At 37.6% G+C, this 17,827-nt stretch overlaps 1 protein-coding gene across 1 annotated transcript in view; it reads left to right on the top strand.

The window, feature by feature from the left end:
- RYR3 (ryanodine receptor 3) overlaps window positions 1-17,827 on the top strand; it is a 473,873-nt gene that overhangs the window by 17,411 nt on the left and 438,635 nt on the right. The window contains exon 2 of the mRNA XM_049790221.1: window positions 7,828-7,947. Within this exon, the coding sequence (XP_049646178.1) occupies window positions 7,828-7,947 (120 nt within the window). The remainder of the gene's footprint in view (window positions 1-7,827; window positions 7,948-17,827) is intronic.

Below are 17,827 nucleotides of genomic sequence, written 5' to 3' on the forward strand. Positions count from 1 at the left end.
GTATAAAAAGGCCATTAATTTTTGTGTGTTAATTTTATAGTGTGCCACCTTGCTATATGAGTCTATTGTTTCTAGAAGCTTGTTGGTAGAGTCTTTAGGGTTTTCTAGGTAGAGTATTATGTCATCTGCAAACAGCGAGAGCTTGACTTCTTCCTTTCCTATCTGGATTCCCTTGATATCTTTTTCTTGCCAAATCGTTATAGCAAGTACTTCCAATGCTATGTTGAATAGGAGTGGTGAGAGAGGACAGCCTTGCCCTGTGCCAGAATTAAGAGGTACGGCTTTTAATTTTCCTCCATTGAGGATAATATTTGCCTCTGGCTTGTGGTAGATGGCCTTAATTATATTGAGAAAGGTTCCTTTCATTCCCATTTTTCAGGATTTTATTGAGGATCTTTGCATCTGTATTCATCAGCGATATTGGTCTGTAATTTTCTTTTTTCATGGCATCTCTGTCTGGTTTAGGAATCAAGGTGATGTTGGCTTCATAAAAGCTATTTAGAAGTGTTCCTGTTTTTTTGATTTCATGAAAGAGTCTTGCCAGCTTCGGTAGTACTTCCTCTTGAAAGGTTTGAAAGAATTCATTAGTGAATCCATCTGGGCCTGGGCTTTTGCTTTTGGGCAGACATTTGATTACTGTCTTAAATTTCCTCAATAGTGATGGGTGTGTTTAGATATGCTATGTCCTCTTTAGTCAACCATGGATGATTATAAGAGTCCAAAAATTTATCCATTTCTTCCAGGTTTTCATTTTTAGTGGCATAGAGTTTCTCAAAGTAGTTTCTGATTACCCTTTGAATCTCTATCATATCAGTAGTGATCTCTCCTTTTTCATTCCTAAAAAGAGTTATCAAGTTTCTCTCTCTCTTTCTTTGTTAGTTTTGCCAGTGGTCTCTCAATCTTGATTATTTTTTCAAAGAACCAACTTCTGATTTCATTGATCTTTTGGATTGTTTTTTGGGTTTCCACTTCATTGAGTTCTACTCTCAGCTTTGTTATTTCCTTCTGTCTCCCTATTTTTGGTTCCTTTTGTTGAGCACTTTCTAACTCTATGAGTTGTGTCATTAAGCTATTCAGGTATGCGCCTTCTTCTCTCTTGATGTGTGCTTGCAAAGCTATAAATATTCCTCTCAGTACTGCTTTTGCTGTGTCCCATAAGTTCCGATAGTTTGTGTCTCTATTGTCATTTGTTTCCAGGAAGGTTTTGATTTCCTCTTTGATTTCATCTCAGACCCACTGGTTATTCAGTATTAGGCTGTTTAACTTCCAGGCATTAAAGTTTTTATTCTGTGTCCCTTTGTAGTTCACATATAATTTCAGTGCCTTGTGGTCAGTGAAGGTAGCCTGCAAAGTTTCTATCCTCTTGATATTATGGAGGTATGTTTTATGTGCTAGCATGTAGTCTATCCTGGAGAACGTCCCATGTACATTAGAGAAGAATGTGTATCCGGGTTTCTGGGGTTGTATATGTCTACTAAGCCTCTTTTTTCCATTTCTCTTTTCTTGTTGGGTTTCAGTCTGGTTGACCTGTCCTGTGTTGACAATGCTGTGTTGAGGTCTCCCACAATTATTGTGTTGTTATTGATATTATTTTTCAGATTTGTCAACAATTTTATTAAATATTTTGCTGGCCCCTCATTCGGTGCATATATGTTTAGGAGAGTGATTTTTCCTGCTGTACGTAACCCTTGATTAATACAAAATGTTCATCTTTGTCCCGCACAACTTTCCTAAGTATAAAGTTTGCAACATCTGATAATAGTATGGCCACTCCAGCTTTTTTTATATGTGTTGTTTGTTTGGATGATTTTCCTCCAGCCTTTTATTTTGAGTGTATGTTTGTTCTGACTATTCAGGTGCATTTCTTGTAGGCAGCAGAAGGTTGGATTGAGTTTTTTTTTTTTATCCATTTAGCCACTCTGTGTCTCTTAACTGGTGCATTTAGTCCATTGACATTGAGAGAAAGAATTTTCCTGGGAGTTAGTGCCATCTTTATATCGAAGTTTGGTGTGTCTGTTGGTCAGTCTTGTCTTAAAGTAGGCTATTCAGTTTTTCTTTTAAGACTGGTTTTGAGTCTGTAAAGTTTCTGAGCTGTTGTTTGTGTGTGAAAACATGTATTGTTCCTTCAAACCTGAAAGTGAGTTTTGCTGGGTGCAGTATTCTAGGCGAAGCATTTATTTCATTGAGTTTTGTCACTATGTCCCACCACTGCCTTCTGGCCTTGAGTGTTTCTTGTGACAGGTCTGTGGCAAATCTCAAGGATGTTTCCTTGAATGTAATTTCTTTTTTTGATCTTGCTGCATTCAGAATTCTGTCTCTATCTATGGGGTTCGTCATTGTGACTAGAATGTCTTGGGGTGTTTTTTCTGGGGTCTCTTTTAGATGTTACTCTTCAGGCACACAGGATTTGACTGCAAGTATTCTTTAGCTCTGGTTGTTTCTCTTTAGTGATGTTCTTGACCGTTGATTCTTCCTGGAGATTTTCTTCCTGGGTCTCTGGGACTCCAATGATTCTTAATTTGTTTCTGTTGAGTTTATCATAGACTTCTATTTTCGTCTGTTTCCATTCTTTGAGTAATTTTTCCATTGTTTGATCATTTGCTTTAAGGCTTTTTTCCAGTCAGCTGTGTGGAGTTGTTATTCATCTCATCTTCCAGTGTACTAATTCTATCCTCAGCTGCTATTAACCCGTGGAAAGTTCATCCATGTTTTTCTTCAATTCATCTACTGAGTTTTTCAGACCTGTTATTTGACCTGAAATTTTAGTTTGAAGTTTTCTCATTTCCATCTTCATATTCTCTTGGTTCTTATTAATGTTCACTTTTATATTTTTTTATTTCTTTGAACATCTTTCATATTTCGACTCTAAACTCCTTATCTGAGAGACTGACTTGTTGGTTGGCCATGTTCTGATCATCTGAGTTGCCATCTTCATTCTCTATGTCTGGTGCTGGCCTGCGTTGTTTCCCCATTGTCACACTTGTATTGTGGGTTTTTCTACGTGTTGTGGTTGTATTCATTGGTTAAATGATGTGCGTGACCTCTTCTCTGGGCATATCAACTCACCTCCTGGGAAGGCTAGCCGCCCAAAGATGAGCCACACACAGGATGAAATTCGGCCGAAAATGCAGTACAACACAGAAGACAGGCATACGGGTGCTGGCATCTGAGTTCCAGCAGAGTTCAGCGCCTTCCCCTTTCTGGCATGTAAACTCACCTCCAGGGAAGGCTAGCAATCCGCAGATGAGCCACACACAGGTTGAAATCAGGCCGAAAATGCAGCACAGCAGAGAAGACAGGTAGATAGGGGTGCTGGCATCTGAGTTCCAGCAGAGTTCAGCGGCTTTCCCTTTCTGGCGTGTAAACCCACCTCCAGGGAAGGCTAGCCGTCTGCAGACGAGCCAACACAGGATAAAGTCAGGCTGAAAATGCAGCACAGCACAGAGAACAGGCAGATAGGGGTACTGGCATCTGAGTTCCAGCAGAGTTCAGAGGCTTCCCCTTTCTGCCAGGTATTATTTCTTGAGAACTTGAGATTCATATGCCTTTTAAGGTGCTGAAGGTCTTATTATTTTCCTTATTGATGATTCCTTATTAATGATCAGTAATTACTACTGTGCCCTCTAGTATGATAATTTATTTTTCTGCTTGCCACAGACAGATTGGGGTATGGTTTCTTGAAAGTGGCTGGGTTGAAATTTCTATGACTTATACAAAAATGTGACAACATTAAGATTAAGATCTTTTTTATGACCAACATTAAGATATCTTTAAGTGAAATCAGAGTTCCAATTATTTAGATGTTTTCAGTGCAACAAATTGAGACAACACAGCTACATAATATGTGACACAACAAATAGGTATACAAAACAACTATACAACATAAATTCCAAAACAAACATGTACATAAGTATAAAACTATACAACAAAGCTCTAGTGATTTTTATACATCAAAAGAGTATTTCTTATTGAGGTAGATGTAATAATTCTTGGAACTGGAGAGATAGCATGGAGGTAAGGAATTTTCCTTACATGCAGAAAGACAGTGGTTCAAATCCGGGCATCCCATATTGTCCTCTGAGCCTGCCAGGAGTGGAGCACTTTCTGAGCTGAGAGCCAGGAGTAACCCCTGAGCGCTACCGGGTATGACCCCAAAACAAAACAAAACAAAACAAAATTGTGGTGACTACTTCTAGGTTCTAGATTAGAAATCATGATGAAATAAAGCAAGTTTGATAAAAGTAAAGAAATAAAACACCAGTATAAGAAGACTGTATAGTCTCAAGTTTGGGGTTTGGATATTTTGAGTGGGAAAGTCAGGAAATGCTCATTACTGTTACTAAAGCATGAATGGAAATAATTGAAGCTTTAAAAAAATAAGAATACCCACATAAATAATGGTTAACAAACACAACTACATTGTACATTGTGCTATATTGTACAATATACAATACGTTGTACTATATTCAATACAATATAGCAGAACTATATTGTACTATATAGTATACAACTATACTGTATACAACATAGCACACAGCTATACAGTACACACCACACTATACAAAAATAAAACCATACACTACATACAAAACCATACAACATACTACACAAACACAAGTATATATAATACAATTTCACAACACACAAGTATACAACACACAGCACACATTCAATATACAACTGGACAGCATGCAGCTACATAGCACACACCTATATGGAACATACATACACAATACAAGGCCAGAACCACGTAATGCACTGCATAGAACACAACACGTGGCACATAGTACATAGCACATGAGTACACAATATACAACTGCAGAACACTAATAGAAAACAAATACACAACACTATACAACACACAAGTACATTGAGAAACACACAAATATACAAAAGTATGCAACAGACAACATGCAACTACACAGCAGAACTACACAGCAGGGCACAAAACACACTGGACTACATGGCTTTCCCACCAGTAGTGAATAGAGTTCCTTTCTCTCCACATCCCCGCCAGCACTACTTGTTTTTGTTCTTTGTAATTTGTGCCATTCTCTGTGGTGTGAGATGATTGGTGCCTCATTGTAGTTTTGATTTGCATCTCCCTGATGATTAGTGATGTGGAGCATTTTTCATGTGCCTTTTGACCATTTTTATTTCTTCTTTAAGGAAGTGTCTGTTCATTTTTCCCCATTTTTATGGGGTTATATGTTTTTTTCTTATTAAGTCTGTCAGTACCTTATATAGTTTTTGATATTAACCCTTTATCTAATGGGTATTGAGTGAATTCCCACTCAGTGGGTGGCTCATGTATCCTGGGTACTATTTCCTGTGAGGTGCAGAAGCTTCTCAGTTTAATGTAGCCCCCATCTGTTTATCTCTGCTTCCATTTGTTTGGAGAATGCTGTTTCCTCCTTGAAGATGCCTTTAGTCTCAATGTCATATAGTATTTTATCTACATGTTGTTCTATATACCTTATGGTTTCAGGCCTGATATCGAGGTCTTTAATCATTTGGATTTGATCTTTGTGCATGGAATAAGATGGGGGTCTGAGTTTGCTTTTTTGCAAGAGGCTAACAAGTTATGTCAACACCACTTGCTGAAGAGGCTTTCCTTGATCCATTTTGGATTTCTTGCCCCTTTATCAAATATTAGTTGATTCTATGTCTGGGGAACATTCTCTGAATACTCAAGTCTATTCCACTGATCTGAGGATCTGTCCTTATTCCATTACCATGCTGTATTGATAACTATTGCTTTGTAATGCAGTTTAAAATTGGGATAAATAATGCCTCCCATATTCCTTTTCCCAAGGATTGCTTTAGGTATTGGTGGGTGTTTATTGTTCCAAATGAATTTCAGGAGTGTTTGATCCACTTCTTTGAAAATTTCATGGGTATCTTTAGAAAGATTGCATTAAATCTGTACAATGCTTTGGGAAATATTGCCATTTTAATGTCAATCCTCCCAATTAATAAGCAGGTGACTCAATTTCTTTGTGTCCTATTTTATTTCATGAAGAAGAGTTTTGTCGATTTCTTTGTATAGGTCCTTCATCTCTTTAGTTAAATTGACTCAAAGGTATTTGAGTATGTGTAACACTAACATAAATGGGATTGGACTGGAAAATTTTAAAAGACACATTGGAATGATCTAAGGCAGCTCATGCAAGATACCTGAGACAGGTTGGGATGGAAAGGGAATAGAAATCATGGTCATGGGAAGTCATCATGAGATTGAAAAGAAAGATCTTTATTTCAAGGATTTATGATGCATAATGACATTTTTGTGATTTGAAAATCCTGCTTCTCTGGTGAATTAAGCACTGATAAGATTAATACTTATTAGGAGATCCTCAACATTTTTGGACATATAATTTGTGTTTTGAGAACGATCTCTGAGTATTGTTGACTTGCCTGCTTTGCATGGCACAGAAAGTCTTTCTAGTATTCTGACAATTCAAAATACTTCCTCTTAGCCAACGTGATCTGTGAGGATGATATTGCCCAAGGTTGCTGTAGGATCTGGGAGAGATATTGCCTGGAGAAAGACTTCATTCTCCTTAGAGTACACTAGCCCTCATCATAAGAACAATAGTATTTTAAAGTTTTCTGTCTCTAAATATAGATCATAAATTCTGATTTGACTTTAAGAAGGATCTTTAGACTTTATTACTGACTCAGTTTTACACGAACTAGCATTTGACTACATGACATTTTCTTCCTTGATGTTTGAAAGTTGCTCAAGTGACAGTCTGAAGAGTATGACACATTGACAGATTCAGGATGGAGCCATTACTAAGGAAACTGTTTTTCTCTTAATTCTTAGCAACTTGGGCAAGAGGAGGGTGCTTTAGTGAAATTATGGGGTGGCTGGGGTCCAGACCATCACAAGGCAATGCCATTCAGATGCAGTCTCTGGGCATTATAGGCAAGCTGCTTTCAAGAATGAGACTTGGGAGAGATGCCCCTCCTTGAATTTAGAGCTGCTGCTCTCTTACTTTCCCTTCATTTCTTCTTATTGGTTTCCTCAGATTTCCTTTGCTTTTCCTCTCCTATGTCTGAAAAAGTCTTGTTACCCTCCATAGTTTTTTTAACCATTTCTGGCAAAAATTTTCCCCATTAAATACCCATTCCTCAACAATATTGCATCTTTGTCTTCTCCATCACTTGACACAAAACAACTTTCTCACCTCTTCTAGGCCCCTGCTGGATTCTCTGTTCCCCTCAATCACATCTGACCATTAGTATATTGAATTAGGGATCGAATTTATTCAGAATAGGAATGTGGTATGTCTGTTTCACATACCTGTTCCCACTCAACTCCACCCACCCCAGATCTTTTTAAAATAATTTTTATTGTGACCAATGTGAGTTACAAGTCTTTTGCAGTTATATTTAAGGTACATAGTGACAGTGAATTAGGGCAATTCCTACAATCAGTCTTAACCTTCATCTGCCATATTTCCCAGCATGCATCCCATACCTCCCCAGGCTGCTAGTATAACAGGTACCCTATGTGTATAGCTTGTTGTAGTTTGGGTCTCTTGATTCTATTGTCATTGACTTTGGGTTTGGTATTTAGGTTTGATCATTTTTTATTTCCACTCAGTTCATGCAACTGTTTGCTCAGAATTTAAGAGAGTTTTGACTCAGGGGAGGCAGTCACTTACATGAATAACAAACTAATTTATATGATACTGCAAAATATGTGCCTCTATCAGAGATGGCCAGGATACCTGATAAAATAGCAAGGTGAACTGGACTTCAGAGTCCAGCCACAGGTCCAGTCCTGACCACTCATGTTTGTCTCTGTTCTCCTGGCAGGAAGATGAAGTGGTTCTCCAGTGCGTTGCCAACATTCAAAAGGAACAACGGAAGTTCTGCCTGGCAGCTGAGGGTCTCGGGAATCGCCTGTGCTTCTTGGAACCCACTTCAGAAGCCAAGGTGAGGTTGCCTTTCTAAGTAATTATGTAGGGGAATTGTTGTAGGGAAATGGTAAATGAAAGTGTTGACGAAGAAATTTGAGAAGACACATTTAAAAAATAAAATTGGCAGCAGATTAAGTTTATCTTTTAAAATTTTTATTTATTGATTAATTGATTGGATTTGGGGCCACACCCAGTGGCCCAAATTCACGCTCAGGGGTTACTCCTGGCTCTGCACTCAGAAATCACCCCTGGCAGGCTCTGGAAATTTCCCAGAGAGAGTTTGGTTCCTGGTGCTGTTGCAGGTAACTGTGTTGGTTCTATGTCTGGAATCTAGGTCTTTGGATTGGACAGTCACTACCTGATCACATAGAGTCTAAGTTGGGTCCACATGACACATGTTCAGGGTTTGAGGTGCCTCTGTATTATAAAAGCATGGTTTCTTACCCCTAGTAGATAAGAGCTTGTTTCTATACATGAAATTTTCCCCTTTTTAGTATGCCTTTGCAAAAAAAGGAGTGGTGCCATATTATATTGCTGGTGTACTTGAGGGTAAGAATGTCAGGCTACACAATCTCTGTGTCCTGGTTTTGACCTGAGCTTTTATTCCAGGAAAGACTTTTCTTGTATGTTTTTATACCAAGCAGAACCAAAACAAGTGCAGTTAAAGATAGAGAAAAATATATTTATTCTTATTTATTTCTTCTATTATATATACATACATACATACGTACATACATACATATATTTTCTTTTTTTAACTCCTCTTGTTTTGGTTCTGCTTGGTACGAAAATCTACAAGGTGGATTATTTTTTAAGTTAGCTCATACAGTTGTGAGGATTGACAAATCTAAAATATGGAGGTCCTATTGGCAGGTTGTAATTTAGGAGTTAATACCTTCTTGAGTCAGTTATTTTCCATTCAGGAAATCTCCGTTTCTATAGGATTCACTTGATTTTATGGCCATCTTCTTTATCAGGGAATTGCCTTAGTTTAAAGTTAACTAATAGTAGATATTACTCACATCTATAAAATACCTTCACATGAAAACTTAAATTGCTGCTGTTGAATAACAGTACTGTGGTCTAGTCAACTTGACATAAAATTGACTGCCATAGTTATACAGCATTTTCCTAAAAGAATCTTTTTTTTTAATTTATTTGGTAATATGTTGATGCCAGTGCAGTAATTTGTAGTTCTCGCCATCTGTTTCATTAATAGTGATATCTTTTGTCAGACATGCCAAATTAAAGTGTAATATAAAATTTTGGCAACAATACGCATTTCAATTGGTACAGTCTGTCCACTGATCTCTAAATGTGGGATGCTATTATATACACCAATGTCAACATGGTAAATCAGAAATTGGTTTTATTTTCTAACAGTACTCCCTGATTTTATGATGCATCTCCACATGATCATACACAGCCACAGCTTCACACGAGAATTGGAAAAACCCTGAAAATCCTCATGTGTGCTGGGATTGTCCCATCTTTCATAGATCCTTTTGTATGCTATCTCTCTCTCATCAGGTCTCAGATGTGCACACACCACACATTACATACATGCAGATGCACATATAGACACACACATGAACTCTCACACCTCTATTAGTGGCACTTGGGGATCAGTCCTTTCAGAATAGAGTAAATAACTCGTATAAATAAATGATGGAGGAAATAAATGGTCGCGCCAAAAGAGCAGGGTGACTTGTCTTTATAAAGGTTTTAGATTTGATTTCCCAGAGGTCTTTTCCCATTTGTTTTTGTTCAAAACAATGCATTTTTCTTTTCATTCCCAACAGTAAAGATTAATAGGAAGATCATTAGATTAGAAGTATAGAAGTTACTCCTCATCCATTAGCTAGTCATGTGATCATGAGCAATCCTCTCAACTCCTTTTCAATTTTCTCAACTGCCAGGTAAGAAGGCACAGTTTGGTGCAGCAGAAAGAGATGTCCTGAACTAAAAGGCAGACATATTATTTTCTATTTATCTGCTGGTTGGGTTTGTCCCAGAGGTTTCAAGCACTAGTTTAGGAGCCTGTCTCTATTACCCATCACCTCACTACCTGAGCTGGGACCCTGGGTAAAGCACTTCACCTTTCTGAGCTTCGTTTCTCCATATGATTAATGGAAGTTTCAGAGTAATTACCTAATGTTAGACTTGCTACTATGATTAAAAGTGTTAGCAGGTGAAATACCTGGCAAATCATAGTTTTTTTTTTATAACTATCAGCTATGATGATTTACTCTTGCCCAAACTAGATAAATTAACCAGATTAAAAACAATCACATATCAGGCTTTATAGCCCATAGGTATACAATAATAACTAATGCTTTCATGCATAAGGAATGCAAAAGTATCCTTAACACATAACTTACAGGTTGTTTTTTATATTTTAAACTTGAAATAGAGCCACGTAATGGTATAGTGCTTAGGGTACATGCCTTGCATGTGTTGACCTCAAGCCCTGCCAGAAATGATCCCTGAGTACAGACTCAGCAATAAGCCCGAGCACAGCTGAATATGGCCTAAAAATAAAAATAAGAGAATAAGATCAAGGACTCTTAGAAAAAAATCTTGATTTCTATAAGTTTATTATTTAATTCTGGCCTTTTCCAATTGCAATTTTTAAAAAATAAATTGTGTTTATAGTTTACATTTAGAATTTTTATCTATTTTTTGTTTGGGGGCCATACCCAGCACACTCAGTGGTTAATCGTAGCTCTGTGCTCAGTAATTACTTCTGACCAGCTTAGAAGACCATATGGGATGAAGGGATTGAACCCAGGTTGACCGCATGCAAAGCAAATGCCCTGCCCACTGTGCTATCACTCTGGCCCCAGATTTTCTATTTATATTTTAATATGTTTTTAATATTTTTATGTTTAATGTTTTATTGAGTTTTATAATCCCATGTAGGATTTATGGTTATTAAAAATTTTATGTATGTGGTTTTGTTGGTTTAATTTTGCTTCCTAAAGTACATATCCAGGCATAGAATTAATTGTATCTGGATACAATTAGTATTAAACTACTTCCCAGAAGAATATACCAATTATTAGTTAGTGTGTCCACAAAATTATATAAATATAAGTTTTTTCTTATATAATGAGGAAAGTACACTATAAGTACTTCTTACAGAAAACAAAATGGGGTAGTTCATGGGAAGGGCAGACATTCAGAATGCCTTCTTTTTAATTCCATGAGTCCATTTTCTGTGGTGTCAGCTTTCTATGTAATAAGCTAGTGAGCTACAACTATTCATGTTTCTCTTTCTGTTCTATCCCTCTTATCACTAAATATTGCCTACAATTAAAAGTCACTAAATTTCATATTTTGGCAGATAGATTTTTTTAAGCCTAAGCAAATTGCACAGTGAAGTGAGACGTATTCATGCACCTAGACTGGACATAAAGGACATACAGTAAATGTCTATCAGCTGACTACAAGTCAACCAGTGACTATAAGCATTTCTAGTCATGGGTATCTCAAGCCAGTTGAGACTCAGCGATAAAATTGAGATGAATTAAGAAGTCAGGAGTCACCCATGAGACACTGCAACAGGTGCAGGCTAGTTTGCAGGAGCTGAAATGGTGATGGAAAGATTCAGCCACCTAGTATGAATAGGGGTTCAATCATCCTGGAAAACCTCCATTTAACAGATGCTTGTACTAAGGTTCCAGTATATGACCACATGTAGGGACAAGTATCAGGAAGCTCAATGAGAGTCAAAGATTTAACTCAGGTCCATAAGAAGAGGAGGGAATGTTGGCACCTGAGTTTGAACAAGGAAGGATGTCATTTTGTAAAGGCCACATGGAAGTGTTCTTCTCAGGTTCTGAGCAGGGAGAGAAGCCATTTTGTAAGAACTACATGGTGTAAGCCACATGCTAGGTCTTTACAAGCCTGTTTCCATGGATCCTGCCTCAATTTACCTGGTCATATCAGGTAGCTTATCAGGGAAAGATAAGGGAGCAATATGAAGGTAGCCCTAGACAATAGCCAATAATTTTTTAAAAATATTTTTATGTAAACACCTTGTTACAAACATGATTGTGGTTGGGTTTCAGTCATGTAAGATGACACCCCCCATCAACAGTGCAACCTTCCCACCACCAATGTCCCAAATATCCCTCTTCCCCTCCCCGCCCCAAAAAAAGGCAGTGTTTCTATTTCCCTCATACATTCTCATTGTTAGGATAATTCACAATGTAGTTATTTCTCTAACTAAACTCATCACTCTTTGTGGTGAGGTTCATGAGGTAGGCTGTAACCTCCAGCCCTCCTCTCTTTTGTCTCTGAAAATTATTGAGAAATGTCTTTCATTTTTCTTAAAACCCATAGATGAGTGAGACCATTCTGCATATCTCTCTCTCTCTCTCTGACTTATTTCACTCAGCATAATAGATTCCATGTACATCCACGTATAGGAAAATTTCATGACTTCATCTCTCCTGACAGCTGCATAATATCCCATTGTGTATATGTGCCACAGTTTCTTTAGCCATTCATCTATTGAAGGGCATCTTGGCTGTTTCCAGAATCTTGCTATGGTAAATAGTGCTGCAATAAATATAGGTGTAAGGAAGGGATTTTAATATTGTATTTTTGTGTTCCTAGGGTATATTCCTAGGAGTGGTATAGCTGGCTCATATACAAGCTCAATTTCCAGTTTTTGGAAGAATCTCCATATCGCTCTCTAGAAAGGTTGAACTAGTCGGCATTTCCAGCAGCAGTGAATAAGAGTTCCTTTTTCTCCACATCCCCGCCAACACTGCTCATTCTTATTCTTTGTGATGTGTGCCAATCACTGTGGTGTGAGGTGGTACCTCATAGTTGTTTTGATTTGCATCTCCCTGATGATTAGTGATATGGAGCATTTTTTTCATGTGCCTATTGGCCATTTGTATTTCTTCTTTATCAAAGTGTCTGTCCATTTCTTCTCCCCATTTTTTAATGGGATTAGTTTTTTTTTTTTTCATGTAGAGTTCTGTCAGTGTCCTGTATATTTTCGATATTAGCCCCTTATCTCATGGGTATTGGGTGAATAGTTTCTCCCACTCAGTGGGGGGCTCTTGTATCCTGGGCACTATTTTCTTTGAGGTGCAGAAGCTTCTCAGTTTAATATATTCCCATCTGTTAATCTCTGCTTTCACTTACTTGGAGAGTGCAGTGTCCTCCTTGAAGATGCCTTTAGTCTCAATGTCCTGGAGTGTTTTACTTACGTGTTGTTCTATATACCTTATGGTATCAGGTCTGATATCGAGGTCTTTAATCCATTTGGATTTTACCTTCATACATGATGTTAGCTGGGGGTTTAAGTTAGCTTTTTTGCAAGTAGAGAGCCAGTTGTGCCAACACCACTTGTTGAAGAGGCTTTCTTTGTTCCATTTAGGATTTCTTACTCCTTTACCAAAGATTAGGTGATTGTATGTCTGGGGAATATTCTCTGAGTACTCAAGTCTATTCCACTGATCTGAAGGTCTGTCTTTATTCCAATACCATGCTTTTTTTATAATTACTGCTTTGTAATACAGTTTAAAGTAGGGGAAAGTAATGCCTCCGATATTCTTTTTCCCAATAAATGCTTTAGTCATTCTAGGGTGTTTATTGTTTCAAATGAATTTCAAAAGTGCCTGATCCATTTCTTTGAAGAATGTCATGGGTATCTTTTGAGCAGGGGTCTCAAACTTGTGGCCTGCGGGCTGTTTGCAGCCCTCTGTACAACATTTTGTGGCCCTGCCCTAGAGGAATCTTTTTTTGTTTTGTTCTGTTTTAGTTGTGTGGGTCACACCCCCCAATGTTCAGGACTTACTACTGACTTTGCAGTCAAGGATTACCCCGACTTTGCCTCCTGTGGCCCCGAATTAAATTGATTCTGAGACCCCTGCTTTAGAGGGATTGCATTAAATCTGTACAATGCTTGGGGACTATTGCCATTTTAATGATGTTAATCATGCCAATTCATGAGCAGGGTATGTGTTTCATTTCTGTATGTCCTCTCTTATTTGTTGGAGGAGAGTTTTATAGTTTTCTTTGTATAGTTCCTTCACATTTTTCGTCAAGTTGACTCCAAGATATTTGAGTTTGGCATTAGTGTGGCACTAATGTGAATGGGGTTGTTTTCTTAATGTCCATTTCTTCATTGTTATTATTGGTGTATAGGAAAGCCATTGATTTCTGTGTGTTAATTTTGCAGCCTGCCACCTTGCTATATGAATCTATTGTTTCTAGAAGTTTTTTGGTAGAGTCTTTAGGGTTTTCTAAGTAGAATATCATGTTATCTGCAAACAGTGAGAGCTTGACTTCTTCCTTTCCTATCTGGATTCCCTTGATATCTTTTACTTGCCTGATTGCTATAGCAAGGACTTCCAGTGCTGCGTTGAGTAGGAGAGATGAGAAAGGACAGCCTGGCCTTGTACCAGAATTAAGAGGTACGACTTTTAGTTTTCGTCCATTGAGAATAATATTTGCCTCTGGCTTGTGGTAGATGGCCTTAACTATATTGAGAAAGGTTCCTTTCATTCCCATCTTGCTGAGAGCTTTGATCAAGAATGGGTGTTGGACCTTATCAAATGCTTCCTTTGCGTCTATTGATATGATCATGTGATTTTTATTTTTCTTGTTGTTGATGTTGTGTATTATGTTGATAGATTTATGGATGTTAAACCATCCTTGCATTCCTGGGATGAAACCTACTTGATCATAATGAATGATCTTCTTGATGAGGCATTGAATCCTATTTGCCAGAATTTTGTTGAGGATCTTTGCATCAGTATTCATTGGTGTGTAATTTTCATTTTTGGTAGCATCTCTGTCTAGTTTAGGTATCAAGGTGATGTTGGCTTCATAAAAGCTATTTGGAAGTGTTCCCGTTTTTTCGATTTCATGAAAGAGTCTTGCCAGGATTGGTAGTAGTTCCTCTTGAAAGGTTTGAAAGAATTCATTAGAAAATTCATCTGGGCCTGGGCTTTTGTTTTGGGGCAGACATTTGATTACCGTTTTAATTTCATCAATAGTTATTGGGGTGTTTAGATATGCTACATCCTCTTTATTTAACCGTGGAAGGTTATATAAGAGTCCAAGAATTTATCCATTTCTTCCAGGTTCTTATTTTTGTGGCATAGTTTCTCAAAGTAGTTTCTGATTACCCTTTGAATCTCTGCAATATCGGTAGTCATCTCCCCATTTTTATTTCTAATACAAGTTATCAAGTTTCTCTCTCTTTATTTGTTAGTTTTGCTAATGCTCTATCAATCTAGTTTATTTTTTTCAAAGAACCAAGTTCTGCTTTGATTGATCTTTCTGATTGTTTTTTGGGTTTCTACATCATTGATTTCTGCTTTCAGCTTTGTTATTTCCTCTGTCTCCCTATATTTGGGTCCTTTTGTTGAGCACTTTCTAATTCTATGAGCTGTGTCATTAAGCTATTCAGGTAGGCCATTCTTCCTTCCTGATGTGTTCTTGCAAAGATATAAATTTTCTTCTCAGGACCACTTTTGCTGTGTCCCATAGGTTCTGATAGTTTGTGTTTTTATTATCATTTGTTTTCAGGAATGTTTTGATTTCCTCTTTCATTTCATCTCGGACCCACTGGTTATTTAGTATGAGGCTGTTTAACTTTCAGGTGTTAAAACTTTTCTTCTGTGTTCCTTTGGAATTTAAATATAATTTCAGAGCCTGTAGTCAGCAAAGGTAGCCTGCAAAATTTCTATCCTCTTGATATTATGAAGGTATGTTTTATGTGCCAGCATGTAGTCTATCCTGGAGAATGTCCCATGTACATTAAAGAAGAATGTGTATCCAGGTTTCTGGGGGGTGGAGTGTCATATATATGTATATATATGTATATATATATATATATGTATATATATATATTAGACCTCTTTCTTCCATTTCTCTTTTCAGGTCTAGTATATTCTTGTTGGGTTTCAGTCTGGTTGACCTATCAAGTGTTGACAAAGCCGTGTTAGGATCCCCCACTATTATTATGTTGTTATTGATATTATTTTTCAGATTTGTCAACAATTGTATTAAATAATTTTCTGGCCCCTAATTCGGTGCATAAATGTTTAGGAGAGTGATTTCTTCCTGCTTTACATACCCCTTGATTAATACAAAACATCCATGTTTGTCCCTTACAACTTTCCTGAGTATAAAGTTTGCATCATCTGATATTTGTATGGCCACTCCAGCTTTTTTATGGGTGTTGTTTGCTTGGATGATTTTCCTCCAGCCTTTTATTTTGAGTCTATGTTTGTTCTGACTATTCAGGTGCATTTCTTGTAGGCAGCAGAAGGTTGGATTGAGTTTTTTGATCCATTTAGCTACTCTATTCTCTTAACTGGTGCATTTATTCCATTGACATTGAGAGAAAGAATTGTCATGGGATTTAGTGCCATCTTTATATTGAAATTTGGTGTGTTTGTTGGTCAGTCTTGTCTTAAAGTAGGTCTTTCAGTTTTTCTTTTAAGAATGGTTTTGAGTTTGTAAAGTTTCTGAGCTGTTGTTTGTCTGTGAAACTATGTATTCTTCCATCAAACCTGATAGTGAGTTTTGCTGGGTGCAGTATTCTAGGCAAGCATTTATTTCATTGAGTTTTGTCGCTATGTTCCACCATTGCTTTCTGGCCTTGAGTTTTTCTGGTAACAGGTCTGCTGTAAATCTCAAGGATGTTCCCTTGAATGTAATTTCTCTTTTTGATCTTGCTGCTTTCAGAATTCTGTCTCTATCTGTGGGATTAGTCATTGTGACTAGGATGTGTCATGGGGTGTTTTTTTCTAGGGTCTCTTTTAGTTGTTACTCTTCGGGCAAACAGGATTTGATCATATGTATTCTTTAGCTCTGGTAGTTTCTCTTTAATTATGTCTTGACTGTTGATTCTTCTTGGAGATTTTCTTCCTGGGTCTCTGGGACTCCAATGATTCTTAAGTTGATTCTGTTGAGCTTATCATAGACTTCTATTTTCATCTGTTCCCATTCTTTGAGTATTTTTTCCATTGTCTGTTCATTTGCTTTAAGGTTTTTTTTTTCCAATCTCTCCCACTGTATGAAGTTGTTATGTATTTCATCTTCCACAACACTAATTCTATTCTCAGCTTCTGTTACCCTGATGGAGAGGTTATCCATTTTGTCATTTAATTAGTTTACTGAGTTTTTCAGACCTGTTATTTGACCTGTTATTTCAGTTTGGAATTTTCTGGCTTCTGTCTTCATATTTTCTTAGTTCTTATTAGTGTTCTGTTCAACTCAATTCATGGTTTCTTTGAGTTCTGTGAGCATCTTCCATATTTATTCTCTAAACTTCTTATCTGAGAGACTGACTAGATGGTTGGCCATTTTCCGGTCATCAAAGTTGCCATCTTCATTCTCTATGCCTGATGCTGGCCTGCGTTGTTTCTCCATTGTCACACTTGTATTGTGGGTTTTTCTATGTGGTGTGTTGATATTCATTGGCTAAATGATGTGCTTGGCCACGCATCTCTGGCTCCACCCTTTCTGGTCAGGTGACTCACCTCCAAGGAAGGTGTGCCTTCCGTGGATGAAGACACACACAGGATCAAATCTTAGGCCTGAACATGCAGCAGAGAAGAGAGTCCAAAGAGAAATGCTGGGCTTCAGAGATCCAGCACAGTTTCTTTTTTTTTTTAACATAATTTTTATTTTATCATAGTGGCTTACATATTGTTGACAATAATATTTTAGGTACATATTTACATAAAATCAGGGGGGATTCCCATCACCGGTTTGTCTTCCCTACTCCTCCGTTTTTGTCCTACCTCCCATATCCTCTTCCCTCACCCCCAGGGCTGCTAGAATATGTGGCCCCCTCTGTACCTATCCTATTACTTCGTAGTCTTACACCTGTTTGATCCTGATGCCTCCCTTATTTC

This window comes from Suncus etruscus, chromosome 16 (genome assembly GCF_024139225.1).
Source record: "Suncus etruscus isolate mSunEtr1 chromosome 16, mSunEtr1.pri.cur, whole genome shotgun sequence".
NCBI lineage: Eukaryota > Metazoa > Chordata > Mammalia > Eulipotyphla > Soricidae > Suncus > Suncus etruscus.